Source organism: Geotrypetes seraphini, chromosome 2 (assembly GCF_902459505.1).
Source record: "Geotrypetes seraphini chromosome 2, aGeoSer1.1, whole genome shotgun sequence".
NCBI classification, from domain to species: Eukaryota; Metazoa; Chordata; class Amphibia; order Gymnophiona; family Dermophiidae; genus Geotrypetes; species Geotrypetes seraphini.
In genome coordinates, this window is record NC_047085.1 from 120,195,945 (window position 1) to 120,212,758 (window position 16,814).

The following is a 16,814-nucleotide window of genomic DNA, read 5'->3' on the forward strand; positions in this document are numbered from 1 at the left end:
AAGAAGACTATGACAACATTAGTCAGATTGTGAGCCTACCAGGACAGATAGGGAGAAATACCTGAGTAACTGAAAGTAAACCACTTAGGTTAGACATGGTCTATAAATACTAACAATAAATAAATGAGAATTGTTAAAAAGAAACTTAGAGGTACAGTTGCATAGGTGAAAAATTTACTTCAGGCGCTTCAGGCGTGGATGTTATTCAAAAATACCATCTTGGAATCCCAGATATATAGATATATTCCATGTATTAAAAAAGGAGGAAGGAAGACTAAACTGCAGTTGGCGTGGTTAACGAGTGAGGTGAAGCAAAAAAAAAAAAAAAAAAAAAAGAATCCTACAGAAAGTGGAAGAAGGATCCAACTGAAAATAATTGTAAGTAGCACAAGGAATGGCAAGTCAAATGCAAGGTTCTAATAAGGAAGGCAAAGAAAGACCTTGAAAAGAAGATTGCATTGGAAGCAAAAGAACACAGTAAAAACTTTTTTTAAGGTATATTAAAAGCCAGAAGCTGAGAAGAGAATCAGTTGGATTGCTAGATGACCTAGGGATAAAAAAGACTCTCGGGGTAGACAAGGCCATAACGGAGAGATTAAATGAACTCTTTGCTTTAGTCTTCACCGAGGAAGATGTGGGGGAGTTACCAGTGCCAGAAATGGTATTAAATTCTGATGAATCAGATCCAAGATGGCCGACGGTCCCGGACGCTGAGCAGCACGCCAGAGATTTTCTGAAAAAACTTTTCAGAAAGGAAAGAGTTACTTACTCAGAATGCCGAAGAGGAGAGGCCGCAGCGCCGCTGGAGCCTCGCGGCGTTCGGCGGTCCCCTCGTTCGGCAATATTGAAGAGCTCCTGCGTCGGATGCAGGATATCCCGGCAGCGTCGGCACCCCCCCCCGCTGGAGACGCCTCAGAGAGGCGGAAATGAGGTGATCTCCTTGGGGCTAGAGACTACGCTCAGCCCCGACGCTAGGGCACCTCCCCCACCTCCTCAGGTTACCAGCTCCCCACGAGTGGAGGAGCTCCCGGAAGGAAGCAAGCACCTACCCTCGGAGGCCAGGAAGAACAGAGAGGGGAGCGTGGAGATGGACTCCCTGAGTTTTCAGGTGAGTCCAAGAAGTACAGAGGATTTGGAAACATCAGGGATCATTTCAGCCCAGCAGAAGGATTGCCAGAATCAACTGATAACCGGTGAGACTATTCAAATTCCCAATCTTTCATATGTTATTGAAAAACCCAGAGAAGTAACACTGGACTCAATCTGGGATTTAGTTGCTGACCTAGCCAAGTCTGTTAAGCCCCAGCTTTTGCAGCTGGAAAATAAAATTACTCTTCAAGAAAATGATATAAAAAATATAAAAGTTGAAGTTGATGAATCCAAGAACTCAATTCTGAATATACAACAGGAGTTAAAAGCATCAAAACAGCTTAATGAAGCAATGGTAAAAGATAACACAAGTTTGCGCAGAAAATTGGAAAATTTGGAGAACTTTTCTCGTAATAATAATCTTCGCTTGATTAATTTTCCTAAGATAGCCTCTGTGACACCTAGAGATATGATGAAACGTTATATGGTAGAGATTTTGGGTATTCCAGAGGATACATTACCACCACTTACTCAAGTATATTACTTACCAATGAAAACTACTAAATTACCACTTAAACAACAGGAGGATAATCAACCACTTAATGTTTCTGCAATCTTGGAACTTTCGGACAGAGAGCTAGCATCTCCGGCAACATTGCTTCTCACGGTGGCCCTTGCACCAGATAAAAACTGGTTGCTTAGAATGTACTTTAGGAATAAAATGAAAGAATTTCTTGGACATAAAATATTAATGTTCCCAGATTTGGCACGGGAAACCCAGAGAAGAAGGCGAGAGTTTCTTTTGATGAAGCCAGGTGTTATATCTCTTGGAGGGACCTTTTTCCTACGACACCCTTGCAAATGTGTAATACAGTACCATATGAAGAAATATGTATTCTTTGAGCCATTCCAGTTGACAGCTTTTCTGGCAGGAACTCGACTGGATGAAGGGAAATCAAGAGAGGTCCAATTGAATAAATGATATCCTTCCTCAGCTAAGGGACTTTGTTTTCCTAATATTTGATTTGATTTTTGTCAGCATCTGTTAATATGTCCGCCTCATCCATCTTGGATCTAATTTTGAGGACTTGAGCTGAATTTAAGCTAAACATTTATTTTATTTAGTTGATTATTATGTATTTTACCTATGAGTATTATTTTTCTGCTTTTCTTCAACTTTCTGTACAAGTGGATACTTGATTTATAAAATGTAAAATTTGATAAATATAAAATAAAAAAAAAAAAAAAAATTCTGATGAATCAGAGGAACTCATACAAATCTCTGTATCACTGGAAGATGTAATGGGTCAATTTGACAAATTTAACAGTAGTAAATTGCCTGAACCGGGCAGTATACATCCCAAAGTGCTGACAGAATTGAAAAATTAATTTGCAGAGTTGTTAGTAATTTCTATATTTTCTTTAAAATCCAGCCTAGTACTGGAAGACTGGAGGGTGGCCAATGTGATGCCGATTTTTAAAAAGGGTTCCAGAGATGATCCAGGAAATTATAGATCAGTGAGTCTGACGGTGCCGGGCAAAATGGCAAAGACTATTATAAAGAACAAAATGACATAACATGGATGGATTAATGAGAGAAAGTCAACATAGATTTAGTCAAGGGAAATCTTGCCTCACCAATCTACTGCATTTCTTCGAAGGGGAGGGTGAATGAATATATGGATAAAGGTGAGCCAATTGATATTGTGTATTTGAATTTTCAAAAGGCATTTGACAAAGTACCTCATGAAAGACTTCTGAAGAAATTAGAAAGTCATAGGATAGAAGATAATGTCCTATTCTTCAGCATCTCTCCAGACCGGTACAGTTCACTAATAGGTATTAGCTCACCATGACCAGCAGGTGAAGACTGAGACAAAACTTTGGCTGTAATACTAATAGCTGTGCTTCCCGCTAGTCTAACCAGTCTTCTCAGTCTCAGCAGGTGTGGTAAGCTGTGCCAGTCTTCCCTTGGTTAGTGTAGGCTTTTTGGAAGTTCTTTAGTGGCCACCTTGTCCCCGTTTGGTGCCGGACTGAGCTTGGGGGGGACCCTTTCAGGGGTCCGTTCGACCTCAGGGGTGTCTTGCACACTGGCAGTTGACAGCGAGGAAGCCCAGGCTTCCTTCGCCACCCACACAGGGATTCCCCAAGCCGCCGACGGTCAGGCAAATAAAGTTTCCCTTACTGCCAATGCTGCTGGGGGCTCCCTTACCGCTGCTGCCATCTTGCCTGCTTTAGTGGCTGGGACGGTTCTGGCTTCTCAGCTGCTACAGGCTTTGGGGCATGATTTTCAGCGGGCTTTGCTCCAATTTTGGCAGGAAGCACCTCCATTTTGTCTGCAGCCTCAGGTGACCTTCCCCCTGTATTGGAGAGACAGGGGCAGGTTTCTGCTGGGCCCTCTGCTTTAGCAGCGAGTCTCATTGGGCCACAAGGGGTTTTTTCCTCTGATTTTGGTTTTGTCTTGTGTAAGGCTTATCTTCAGGTGGCTGGGGGTCCTGCTTTTGCCTTGGGGGTCTCGGGATATGTGTGTGTCCCTATGCGTCCTCTCCGGTTTGGCCCCCCTCAGCGCCGGTTTCATCCCCGTCTCCTCCTCTCATCCAAGCGGCCGAGGGTCTCTTGGGTCAATGATTTTTTTTATTGGGAGCAGTTTTCTCTTGATGAGGACCTTGACCCTTTCGGAGTCCTCCAGGATCCTCTCGGGGACGGATGACACTGGCGGTGGTTTTTCGGTTCCGTCAGCTGGCGAGAATGTGTCGGTGGTGCGCATCTTTCAGCGGGAAGAGCTCCAGGTGTTTATTTTTCAGGTCTCAGTGTTGCGTTTCAAGGAAGACACGAAGGAGCCCCCGCATATGGTGAGCCCTCTGCTTTGGAGGATCTGCTCAGCATCCCGCTCTTTTCCTATGCATCAGGATATTCGGGATATTGTGCTTTTGCAATGGAAAGTGCCGGAAGTGCCCTTTCGTTTTACACGCTCTATGGCTCGCCTGTATCCCATCCCTGAGGGGGATAGGGATACTTTGAAGTTGCCGGTGGTGGACATGGTGGTCTCGGGCATCGCGAAGCGGCATATGGTGCCTGTTGAGGGTGGCTCAGCCTTGAGGGACTCTGAGAAGCGTAGGTTAGAGTCCCTCCTTAAGCAGAATTTTGAATTATCCTGTTGATTAGCTAACCATCGGGTATTGACTTTGTATTCATTGTATTTGGACATTACCAATAAATAATCACTTGTTTCGACTTCCGGATCATATATTACATTACATTACATTACATTAGTGATTTCTATTCCGCTTGTGCCTTGCGGTTCTAAGCGGATTACAAGTTAGAAGACTGGACATTTCCAGTAGCATTGCAGTACATATAATCAAGAATGCGTTAAGTTACAATTGTTTTTCTGGACTTTTCCAGGATAGATTGGTAGTAGATAGTAGATAGTGATAGGTTGTTTAGACGAATAGAGATAATATTGTCCGGATTCTGCTGTTTAGACGAATAGAGATAATACTGTCCGGATTCGGGTGTTGCTGGTGGTGGTGTTAGGGTAGTCATGAGAGCATTTTCTAATACTTTTGTGAGGTTATGATGATGGGAAGTGTTTTTTGAAGAGATGAGTTTTGATTTCTTTTCGGAATGCTTTAATGTCTGTTGATTTGGTCAGTAGATTGGTGATGGTAGTATCGATCTTTGCTGCCTGTGTCGCTAAAAGGCTGTCATATAGTTTCTTTCGTCGTGTTCCTTTGAGAGGGGGGTGAGTGAATAGGCTCTGAGTTCTCCTTAATCTGTGTGAGAGGTTACGGTGTAGTCTGTTGTTTAGGTAGCTGGGTGCTGTTCCATGTATTACTTTGTATAGTAGACAGTAGAATTTGAACTGGGATCTTGCTTTTATTGGTAGCCAGTGTGAGTCTAGGTATGCTTTGGTGATGTGGTCATATTTGCCTAGTGAGTAGACGATTCTGAGGGCTGTGTTCTGAACTGTCTGTAATTGTTTTATCATGTAATTTGGGCATGATAGATATAGGCTGTTACAGTAATCTACAATACTCAGTACTAGGGATTGTACTAATATCTTGTATTGATCTTTGTTGAAGAATTTTCTTATTTTTCTTAGGTTACGTATTGTGAAGAATGCTCTTTGGATGATTTTGTGGATTTGAGACTGCATTGTGCAGTTTCTGTCTAGTAGAATTCCCAGGATCTTGAGTGTGCTTTGCATTGGGTACTTGATTATATTTACTTCTAGTTCTGTGAGAGATGGGTTTTTTTCCCTTTCCAGTAGTAGGAATTTAGTTTTTTCCGAGTTCAGTTTTAGTTTATGACTTGACATCCATTTTTCTACCGTTTCCATTATCATTTTCAGGTGGTTTGTGGATAAGGGGTCTTGAATATTAAAGGGGAGGAGGATAGTTATATCATCTGCGTAGCTGAATGATACTGTGTTTAGGGCGTCTAGGGTTATGCCTAGGGATGCTATGAAGAGGTTAAATAATATGGGTGACAATGGTGATCCTTGTGGTACTCCACATGGGTTTGACCATGGTTCGGATATGTGCTCTTTTGATTTGACTTTGTATGTTCGTGTTTTGAGGAAGCTTTGGAACCATTTGTGAACATTACCTGAGATTCCTATTGCGTCTAATATCTGGAGTAGTGTGTGATGGTCAACTAGGTCGAATGCCGCAGAAAGATCGAGTTGAATGAGAAGCAGCTTGTTTCCTTTGCTGAGGTGTTGTCGGGCAATGTCTAATAGTGATACCAGTAGAGTTTCTGTGCTATGGTTGGATCTGAATCCAGATTGTGATGGATGTAGTATGTGATGGTCTTCAAGGTAGTTGGAGAGGTGTTGTGCGACAAGGCCTTCTGTTATTTTAATGTATAGAGGGATTGAAGCGATTGGTCTATAGTTTGCATTAAATAGCATTGGTCCTAGTACAGATCCCTGCAGCACTCCACTGTTTACTCTCCTCCATTGAGAAAAATAGCCATTTAACCATGCTTTTTTATTCTACCCAACTAATTCCACACAAAATTCTCATAAACATGTATTCCCCCTCATCACCTGCCTTCATTTGAACCAATGTTTTCTGCTCATCTTAAATATCTCACTTGGAAAGTAATATTTTTAATCTCCATCACTTCTGCTCGTCAAGTGAGTGAGCTTCCAAGTGTTGGTGTCTGATCCACCTTTTACAGTTTTTCACCATGATAAAGTAGTTCTCCGCACTCATCCAAAATTCTTGCCAAAAGTAGTCACAGAATTTCATTTAAATCAATCGATTGTGATTTAAGTTTTCTTTCCAAAGCCTCATACTCACCCTGGAAAAGCAGCTCTTCATACCTTGGACTGTAATGAGCCTTTTTCTTATTACTTATTACTCAGTCTCACAGAACCCCTCCTCAACTGTTAATCTCCTTTGATCCCAACCTATTGGGCTGCCCAGTAACCAAGAGAACTATTTCCACATGGCTTGCGGCCTGTATTTCCTTCTTCTATGCTCAGGCTGGGCTGCAACTCGGGTGTCGTGTAACAGCACATAAAGTCCAAGCTATGGCAGCTTCAGTTGCGTTCCACTCCCATTGATGAAATCTGCAAAGCAGCTACTTGGTTCTCAGTTCACACGTTCATGTGTCATTACTGTCTGGAATCATATTCCAGATGAGACGGGCATTTTGGCCAAACAGTCTTACAAAATTTATTTTCTTGAAGGCCAACTCTCCCTCCATCCCATTGCAGTAAGCTAGGTGATCCCATATGTGAGAATATGCTGTCTGCTTGTCCTAGGATAAAGCACGGTTACTTAATGTTACAGGTGTTATCTAGAGGCAGTAGACAGATATTCTCATATCCCTCCCACCTCCCTTGGTTGACTTTTTAGCTTGCTTATGGAACTGAGGTACTGCGAGTCTCAGCCGGTAGGAAGGCAGTTGCGCATGCACGGTGTGGGCAGTCGTGAAGTTTCTTAAAACTTAAAATGACAGTTCATTTGTTATACTGTCCGTATCAGGCTACATGGATGACATCAGCCATGTATGAGAATATCTGCTTGCTGTCTCCGGATAACACCTGTTACGGTAAGTAATTGTGCTTTACCGAAAGCTTTTCTTGGGTTGCTCGTTGCACACAGCAGGTTACTTCTACATTGTTCCTCAATGTTTTTTTCTGAGTTGCTTTTGTGTCTGTTTATCGCTTATTAATATTTTGCAGAGCAAACCATTTCAAGAATTACTTATGTTGCTGGGGGTCTTCCCCGTACCCCTTTGTCATGGATTTATTCAGGTATGTTGCTTGGCTTTGGGACTTAACTAGATACGTTTGCTAGCTCTCAGGCTAAGGGGGTGAAGCATGTACTCAGAAAAGTTTGTGGATTTCTGCAACTACTGGATTGCGGATTGGGATTGAACACGTGGAGGGGCATAATAAAAAAATACGTCTAAGTCCATTTTGGGCCTAAGACACTAGTCGTCCAAAGTCGGCAGTGTCTAAAGTCTATTCTCGAAAAATACGTCCCCCCAATTTTTTCCCCCCGAAAATCATCTACTTGTACGACCAGCCATTTGATCGTCCAGACTGCTAAGTCATCTATCGTTATACCCCATTTTCGTCCAAAAAAAATCATCCAAGTCAAAAACACCTAGAACCAAGGCCTTTTGGACGTTGGTGAGGTCAGCAAAGTGATAGACTGGACGTCCAGACATGGCACCAGAGTAGTGGGGCACTTTACAGGGCACTGCTGCGAATTTCAGAAAAAGGATGCCATATAAACATCTCACCACAACTCCCTTATAGGTCATGGTGATCCCCCCAAACACCTGCAAAACCTACTATACCCACCTGTCTACCATCCCAATAGCCCTTATGGCTGCAGATGCCACCTATATGGCAGTACAGTAGTGTTTGGGGGGGGGGTTTGGTGGGTGCACATGTTTCACCATGAATGCAGTGGTTAGAGTGGCTTATGGGCCTGGGTTCTGCTCTCTATGATTCACTAGCCCACCCCCCGACCACTTAAGCCACTTCTGTGCAGCTCTACTATGCTTTCCTATGCCAGGTGCTGATGTTCTAGAGGCAGATATGTATGTTTTTATTCTGATTTTTATGGCAGTGTGTGTGTGGGGGGGGGAGGGCAGTGATCACTGGGGGAGTGTGTGGGGGGTCTGTACTTTGTCCCTGCAGTGGTTATCTGGTCACTTTGGATGCCTTTTTGCCACTTAGACCTGTTTTTAGATGGCCTAAGTCACAACGTATAAGCTCCGTCTAGGCAGTCTGGTTAAACTTTCGATTATACTTGCAATATGACTAAGCCTAGGTCGACCTACGTCCCACCCAAATCCCACCCTTGACGCTCCTTCTGAAATGCCCCTTTCAGCTCTGGGCGTAAAGCAGCACTGAAAAGGAAGCTGTTTTTAGATACGTCTAAAACCCGTTTCGATAATTGGCACTTGGACGACTTTTAGATTGTCCAAGTAACGATTTAGGCGGGTTTTTAGATGTTTTGTTTTTTGATTATGAGCCCCCTAGTGTATGGAATCCTATTGGGACTAACAGAAAGATTATTGAAGGTATAAACCTAATCTTTCATTCAACATAACGTAGCCTAGCATACTAAAACAATGATTCTTGATCCTCACTTACTTTTTTATTTTCTGTTTTTTTACACCACTTGGTAGAAGTCTTGTGTTGGTAGTGCCTTATGTTTATTTGAGGCAACACAATAAATAAAAAACATCCTTTACAAAATAGAAGAAAAATATGACGGCAAAATTTTATGTCCCCTCTCTTAAAAGAAATAAGCCAATTTTTAGGTCAACCCAAGTGCCATACTGTTTATACCTTCATCAAAAGAGGAAGAGCAGTCCAAACTCTGTTAGTGTGCCTTTTTGGGAAAGACTTCTCCCTCTAGATCAGGGGTTCTCAACCCAGTCCTCAAAGCATCCCAGCCAGCCAGGCTTTCAGGATACCCAAAGTCAGTGTTCCCTCAAAGGACTGACTGGATATATGCCAATTCTTTTTCAGGTTCGCGACAAGTTTGAAAAAAAATTTTGTTTGAGCAACAAGTTTTAAGAGCCAACAATTTTCCAGATTTGCAAGTAATTTTGTGACTAACCATGTAAAATCTATGACTGATACTCCTAGAATGTATGAACGATTGCTCACGTGCTTAGCTTAGAGGAAACATAGCCCACAGTAAATATGTATGAGATAAATTTGCAGTCCAGATGAAAACAAGACAATTGACCCAATGATCTCCACAGACAAATCCAAGAAGAAACAAAAAATAAAGTGGAGAAATGATGTTCCTGAGATGGACTTTATTAATATTAAAATAATATTAAAACTTGGCAAACCACATAAAAACCTCTAGGACGCAGTCCGCTGAAAAGCTTTGGACCCAGGGTTTTTTGTTTCTTCATAAATTTACAGTCCTAAATAAATCTTCATTCAAATCAATACAATCAGAAAGTTTTTCAAATATTATTTTCTGTTCTCCAAAATTCTCACATATCTCATAGGAGTCTTGTCATTAAATCAGTTAGGGCTCCTTTTACGAAGGTTTTAAGCGCACGCACCGGATTAGCCCAAAAAACGGATTAGCTAGCCAAAAAATTACTGCCTGCTCAAGAGGAGGCGGTAGCGGCTAGCGCGTGCGGCATTTTAGCTCACGCTATTCTGCGCGTTAAGGCCTTAACGTGCTTTCGTAAAAGGAGCCCTTAGTGTAAAACTATCTTCCACATTTTGAATGGAGAAAGGACCTCAGTAGGCTACATCCAACTTAACATTTTTCTTTCAAGCTAGGATTATCTGTAGCAAGCCTCCTCGTCGGTCCTAAACCCCACACTCCACCATTATGAAATAAATTTCTAAATTTCTTTTTTTCTTTATATGAATATTTTAAATCCACTTATCTTTAAATTAAAGCTGCTCGGTTCCCCGACATGAAAATCATGTTTCGCTGTGTCGCTGTATCAAGGAGCAATCCCTGCAATGCATCAGCAAACGAGATTCAGAGAAGAAACTACTTTAAAACTACATATGTATAATAGTATTGTAAACATATTATAGTATTAACTTACTGATCAGACAACTCGTTGCCAGCCTGTAAAGGATTTTAAAGATGGTGGCGTTGTCTTAGCTTCATATTTAAATATAGTTAAGTCATGTGATCTAACAGACCAATCAATAGAGGCCACTCCAAAAATGGTGGGGAATTCAAATTAAAGTCAGCCATTCGACCTCCACATTAAGGCCCATTGGGCTTAAAGTATTCAGGTCATAAATCCATTTTTGCTCATGGTAGTTAAGGCACCATTCTATATTGCAACCCTCCTACCCAGCTTCAATCTTATTGATAACTCGCCATCGAATATCTTCTGTGGTATGTCCTGCCTCAACCCAATGTGCTGCAATTGGGGCTTGCATAGATTGAGTCATAATCCGAGATTTATGCACGTTAAGGCGAATCTTAATCTGCCGACTATTTCTCCCAACATGTAGTTTTTTACATGGGCAGATCAAAATATCCGCTATAATAAAACCCTTAGCGTGCATGCGCAGTTGAAACTTCGTGCAGCCGTGATCCCTGATCTGTGGCTCCGTATCACCTTATGTGCAGTAGGAGCCTTCGGCGGTTTGCAATGTGTGCGGCGGTTTCCCCAGCAACAATCTCTGACGCCGGCTGACTTCTGACGACGCCTCTCCTTCTCACCCGTGGACCAGCAACGGCAGCAGCCGCGGGGCATTTGCTAGGCCAGCCCACTTTGATAATGTGAAGCGGGCCGGCTTAGCAAAAGCCCCGAGGCTGCCCGGCCTAGTGGATGCTGGACAGTGAGCAGGTAAGGGAAAAGGGGTACTACTGGACAGGGAGGGGAGGTAAAATGAACAGAGAAGGGCTACGGCTGGACAGGGGAAGCAGGGAAGGGGTGCTGCTGGACACGGGGGACGTAAAAGTAAGGGAGAAGGGAAAACAGACAGGGGGCAGAGAGAAAGAAAGAAAAAAAGACAGACAGGGAGCAGAGAGAAAGAAAGAAATAAAGTTTAAAGTTTATTAGGAATTTATATACCGCCTATCAAGGTTATCTAAGCGGTTTTTTTACAATCAGGTACTCAAGCATTTTCCCTATCTGTCCCGGTGGGCTCACAATCTATCTAACGTACCTGCCTAAGTCTACACATCTAACGGGCTAAAAAACTAGTACATAATATTAGAGCTATTACAGTTTGTATCAAATTTTGAAAAGAATTCCCTACCTGATTGGGGATCGGTCCAAGAAGGACCACATATACTCAAATTACACCACTGACAGCCATTACAGCTAGAATGATTCCCTCCCATATTTACAGTATATTTTTCTCGATAGAGTACATTAAGTATCTCCCCTATATTTCTAGATTTTTTATACGCAAAAAGGGGAAACTCAGTAAATATGGGGTGTATTTGGACAATGTGCCAGTCTTTTCTTATAATGGCTGCAAAGTGGATACTGTTAAAAAAGATGCCACACAGACTATCCTATCTGGTTTTTCTTTATTTTGATATTGAAGCAGCAGGTGTATTTGAGCAAATCGAGCTCTTAGGTACACTTTTCTAATAGCTCTGAGGATAGCCTCGAGCTAAAAATCTCTGTTTCAAGATTTTGGTTTGAGCTTTAAAGTCAATCAAAGATGTACATAAACGCTGCAGACACAGGAACTGACTTATAGGATGATTGTATTTCAAGTTGTACGGATGCAAGAGCGGATGCAAGAAATAATGGCGCATCCTGCTCTCCTTGATGAACAAAGCTCGTGGAATGATCTATTGAACACTCATAAAGTACTCATAAGTACATACAGTATACACACATCACAACTGAGCCGATGGTTCTTCTCTCTCTGACACTGTAAGAGTGTAGTGACTGTTCTAAACAAGCAAAGTCTTGCAATACGAGTACATACAGTATACACGCGTCACATCATCACAACTGAGCTGATGGTTCTTCTCTCTGACGCTGCAGGAGTGTAGTGACTTCTACATAAGCGAGGTCTTGCAATACAAGTGCGTATAGTATTTTGTATTAAAGTTTTTGGGTTGTGGAACGAATCATCTGAGTTTCTATTATTTCTTATGGGGAAATTCGCATTGATATATGAGTGTTTTGGATTACAAGCATGTTTTTGGAATGAATTATGCTCGTAAACCAAGGTTTTACTGTATGTAAGAAAAGAGAACGAAAATACCAGTTTGCAGACTACTGTCAGTTCTGCGTCATTGTGAAATCATTATGACAGCATTTTAGAATTTCTTCTTATAGTTTTCTTTGTCTTGAACAGGAAATGTATGAAGTTGCCAAGAAACTTTGCTCATTTTGTGAAGGTCTGGTTCATGATGAGCATCTACAGCATCAAGGCTGGGCAGCCATAATGGCCAACTTGGAAGACTGTACACATTCATATCAAAAGCTTCTTTTCAAATTTGAAAGTGCATATACAAATTACCTGCAAACAATAGAAGATATTAAGCTCAAACTTACAAAGTATGTATCAAATGAGGCTAAAGAAATTGTAGTGCAGTTCCATATTTCTTATTATTAATTTAAGTTTGCAAACTAGTTTTACTTAATTTGGTTTGATTAACAAGTTTATACTGCATTGTACAACATGTGAAACATGACTTTTTATAAAGCATCTAAATAGAAAAGGGGTTGTTTAAAATGTGCAAGGTATTATATGAAAGAAATGTATAAAAAATTTTATGAAAAATGTGTATTTAGTAGCACATACAGTGAGAGTAGCTATTTTAGAACAAAGCACTTTTAGAATGCATCACTCAAGATTCAGTGAAATAGGTGATGGCACAATGGCATGTATACATCTTGGTGCCTGATTTTGCAAAATATGCATGTAAGTGTCACCGCTTACACATGCAAGTGCTGTACTTCTAAAAGCTGTTAGTTTAAGGGGAGTAAATAAAAGAGCCAAGCCTTAGATGTCTTAAATTTTTTGAGGTACCGTATTTTCACGCAAATAACGCGCACCCGTATAAAACGCGCACACGGGTATAGCGCGCAGAAATCACGATGATATGTACAAAAACTTTGGTATACCGCGCTCACGGGTATACCGCGCATGCTGCCCGACGCTCCTTTCGCCCGCCCTGACTTTCCGTGCGCTGTCCCGACTCTCCGTTCACCCCCCCTGACTTCCGTGCACTGTCCCCCCTTGAAGGTCTGTCCCCATCCTGAAAGCCTGATGCCCCCCCCCTCCCGACGTCCGATACATCCCTCCCCCCGAAGGACCGCCGATTCCCCAACAATATCGGGCCAGGAGGGAGCCCAAATCCTCCTGGCCACGGCGACCCTCTAACCCCACCCCGCACTACATTATGGGCAGGAGGGATCCCAGGCCCTCCTGCCCTCGACGCAAACCCCCCTCCCCCCAACGACCGCCCCCCCCAAGAACCTCCGACCGCCCCCCCAGCCGACCCGCGACCCCCCTGGCGACCCCCACGCCCCCCCCCACCCCCCTTCCCCGTACCTTTGGTAGTTGGGCCAGAAGGGAGCCCAAACCCTCCTGGCCACGGCGACCCCCTAACCCCACCCCGCACTACATTACGGGCAGGAGGGATCCCAGGCCCTCCTGCCCTCGACGCAACCCCCCCTCCCCCCCACCGACCGCCCCCCCCCAAGAACCTCCGACCGCCCCCCCAGCCGACCCGCGACCCCCCTGGCGATCCCCACGACCCCCCCACCCCCCTTCCCCGTACCTTTGGTAGTTGGCCGGACAGACGGGAGCCAAACCCGCCTGTCCGGCAGGCAGCCAACGAAGGAATGAGGCCGGATTGGCCCATCCATCCTAAAGCTCCGCCTACTGGTGGGGCCTAAGGCGCGTGGGCCAATCAGAATAGGCCCTGGAGCCTTAGGTCCCACCTGGGGGCGCGGCCTGAGGCACATGGTCGGGTTGGGCCCATGTGCCTCAGGCCGCGCCCCCAGGTGGGACCTAAGGCTCCAGGGCCTATTCTGATTGGCCCACGCGCCTTAGGCCCCACCAGTAGGCGGAGCTTTAGGATGGATGGGCCAATCCGGCCTCATTCCTTCGTTGGCTGCCTGCCGGACAGGCGGGTTTGGCTCCCGTCTGTCCGGCCAACTACCAAAGGTACGGGGAAGGGGGGTGGGGGGGTCGTGGGGGTCGCCAGGGGGGTCGGCTGGGGGGCGGTCGGAGGTTCTTGGGGGGGGCGGTCGTTGGGGGGGAGGGGGGTTTGCGTCGAGGGCAGGAGGGCCTGGGATCCCTCCTGCCCGTAATGTAGTGCGGGGTGGGGTTAGGGGGTCGCCGTGGCCAGGAGGGTTTGGGCTCCCTTCTGGCCCGATATTGTCGGGAAGTCGGCGGTCCTTCGGGGTGGGGGTGCGAGTGGTCCTGCCGGGGGGGGGGGGATGTATCGGACGTCGGGGAGTCGGCCGGGCAAGAGGGCTTGGGCTCCCTCTTGCTCCGATCGTGGATGCGGGTGCGGGTGGGAGCGCGTGCGAGCGGTCGTTCGGGGTGGGGGTGCGAGTGGTCCTGCCGGGGGGGGGGATGTATCGGATGTCGGGGAGTCGGCCGGGCAAGAGGGCTTGGGCTCCCTCTTGCTCCGATCGTGGATGCGGGTGCGGGTGGGAGCGCGTGCGAGTGGTCGTTCGGGGTGGGGGTGCGAGTGGTCCTGCTGGGGGGGTGAGTCGGGCGGGGTGGGAACTATGTTTTAAAACTTTTGTATACCGCGCTCACGCATATAACGCGCGAGGGGTATGCGCGGTAGGTAAAAACGCGTATAACGGGCGCGTTATATGCGTGAAAATACGGTAGTTTTAAATAGCAGTGAGGTGAGTATATTTGTGTCTTCAGTCACTTCTCCAAAGCTTGGGTTCAAACCAACAATTAAGTGATACTTCCCATGTAGCTGGTATAAATATCAACTTTAAAGTAGGCATGTACTGTCATTGCAGAATAAAATATAAGCATACTTTTTGGGCACACCCAGATCATGCCCCTTTCATGTGTATGTGTGCTGCAGGTATACATACACTTGTAAATAAGTGGCAACTTTAGAAAAGTTCTTAAATATAAAGGTTCTTAAATATGAAGGACAATTTTACACACAAGCCCAGTATTTACACATGCAATTTTGTAAATTGCTAAGTAATCCTTCTGAAGCGATGATTTTGATTTATAGTCATAATTCAATGTACTTTATTCTTGAAATACTAAATTGCATACCTTTCCATAGATAAACTTGATGAATCAGCCTCAAAAGTGACTAATGATACTGTTGTTGGGTTTTTTCTGTGTAAATCTTGCTATTGTCGGTTAATAATTTTCATCAGTAATTTTGCAGTGGCCAGTTTCAGTGACTTCAGCTGGTTTTCTAGTCTACAAACATGTCTGCTTTTTAATTGGCCAAAATGAAGTCCAGCAGCTTTGAGCATAGCTTCCTCTGCAATTTCAAGATATCATTGACGGTTTGTCACAGAATATATATTGTTATCTGAGGATAAGCGGGCAGTATATTCACATGTGGGTGATGTCATCCACGGAGCCCAGCTCAGACAGTGCAAAAGTGTACTGTCACTTTAAAAGTCTCAAAACTGCCCATACCGTGCATGCGCCTGTGCCTTCCTGCACAATGTTGGCTCATGGGACCTTCAGTTCTCAGTTTTCTGCAAGAGATACAAGAACTTAACTGAAAACTTGACTTGATCTCTTCATGACTATATACAAACCATTTGTTGTTGAATCCTCAGAAATCAAAAGCTTTACTTTTTACTGTAAAGGATAATCACTTTCTTCTCCCCTGATACTCTCTAGTACTCTAATTCAATCTTCATCATCATTGAAAATTCTCAGTATTACTTTTAATTCAAAATTATCTTTTCAATCACAAATTTCCAGTGTGATACAATGTAGTTATTATAAACTATGTCTAATTCGTTCAATATCATATCTCTTACTTCCATCTGCTATTCATATTCTCATCCATTTCTTGGAAATTAGTACACTTGATTACTGCAATTCTTTATACTATGACATTAGACAAAAGGATTTAAATTACCTTCAATTAGTACAAAATACTAAAGTAAAAATAATTACAGGGTAAAAGAAATTTGACCATGTTGCCCTATTACTGAAATCAGCTCACTGGTTGCCAATCAAACATTGTTTAACATATAAGATCCTGCTTTTAGTTTTGAAAACACTAGTTAATCGATCTCCTTATATTGAAAACTATTTAATCCCATATTCACAATCTCATACACTTCATTATCTGCAGCAGAATCTTCTTACAATTCCTTCTAATAGACATATTACCTATGCATCTATAGAGATCATATTTTTTCAGTTAATGGTCCACAACTCTGGAATGCTTTCCCAATATCATGTTCGAATGGAATCCAATCTTGAACGTTTTAAGTCTTTTAAAAATATTTTAAAAGCATTATTTTAAAAACATTTGGCTAACAAATTAATAAGTTTGATCAGTGTAGGCTTTGTGAGGTTTAATCTGAAATTAGGAGCACATAATCAGTTTTAAACTTTTTCCTTTACTTCCTTTACTATTAATTATGTAGTTCTAATTTCTGATTTTATTAAATTTTTATTTCCCTTTAAAATTTTATTATATGCAAACTGCATAGATGTTTTGCCAATGTGGTATATCAAATAGAAACATGATGGCAGATAAAGGCCAAGTGGTTCATCCAGTCTGCTCATCCGCAATAACCATTATCTC

At 43.3% G+C, this 16,814-nt stretch overlaps 1 protein-coding gene across 6 annotated transcripts in view; it reads left to right on the forward strand.

Annotated features, from left to right (window-relative positions):
• The window catches only part of RB1CC1 (RB1 inducible coiled-coil 1), a 325,791-nt gene that overhangs the window by 94,211 nt on the left and 214,766 nt on the right, over window positions 1-16,814 (forward strand). For all 6 annotated transcript variants that reach the window (XM_033933671.1, XM_033933675.1, XM_033933676.1 and 3 more), the window contains one exon: window positions 12,392-12,594. In XM_033933671.1, coding sequence (XP_033789562.1) covers window positions 12,392-12,594 — 203 coding nt within the window. The remainder of the gene's footprint in view (window positions 1-12,391; window positions 12,595-16,814) is intronic.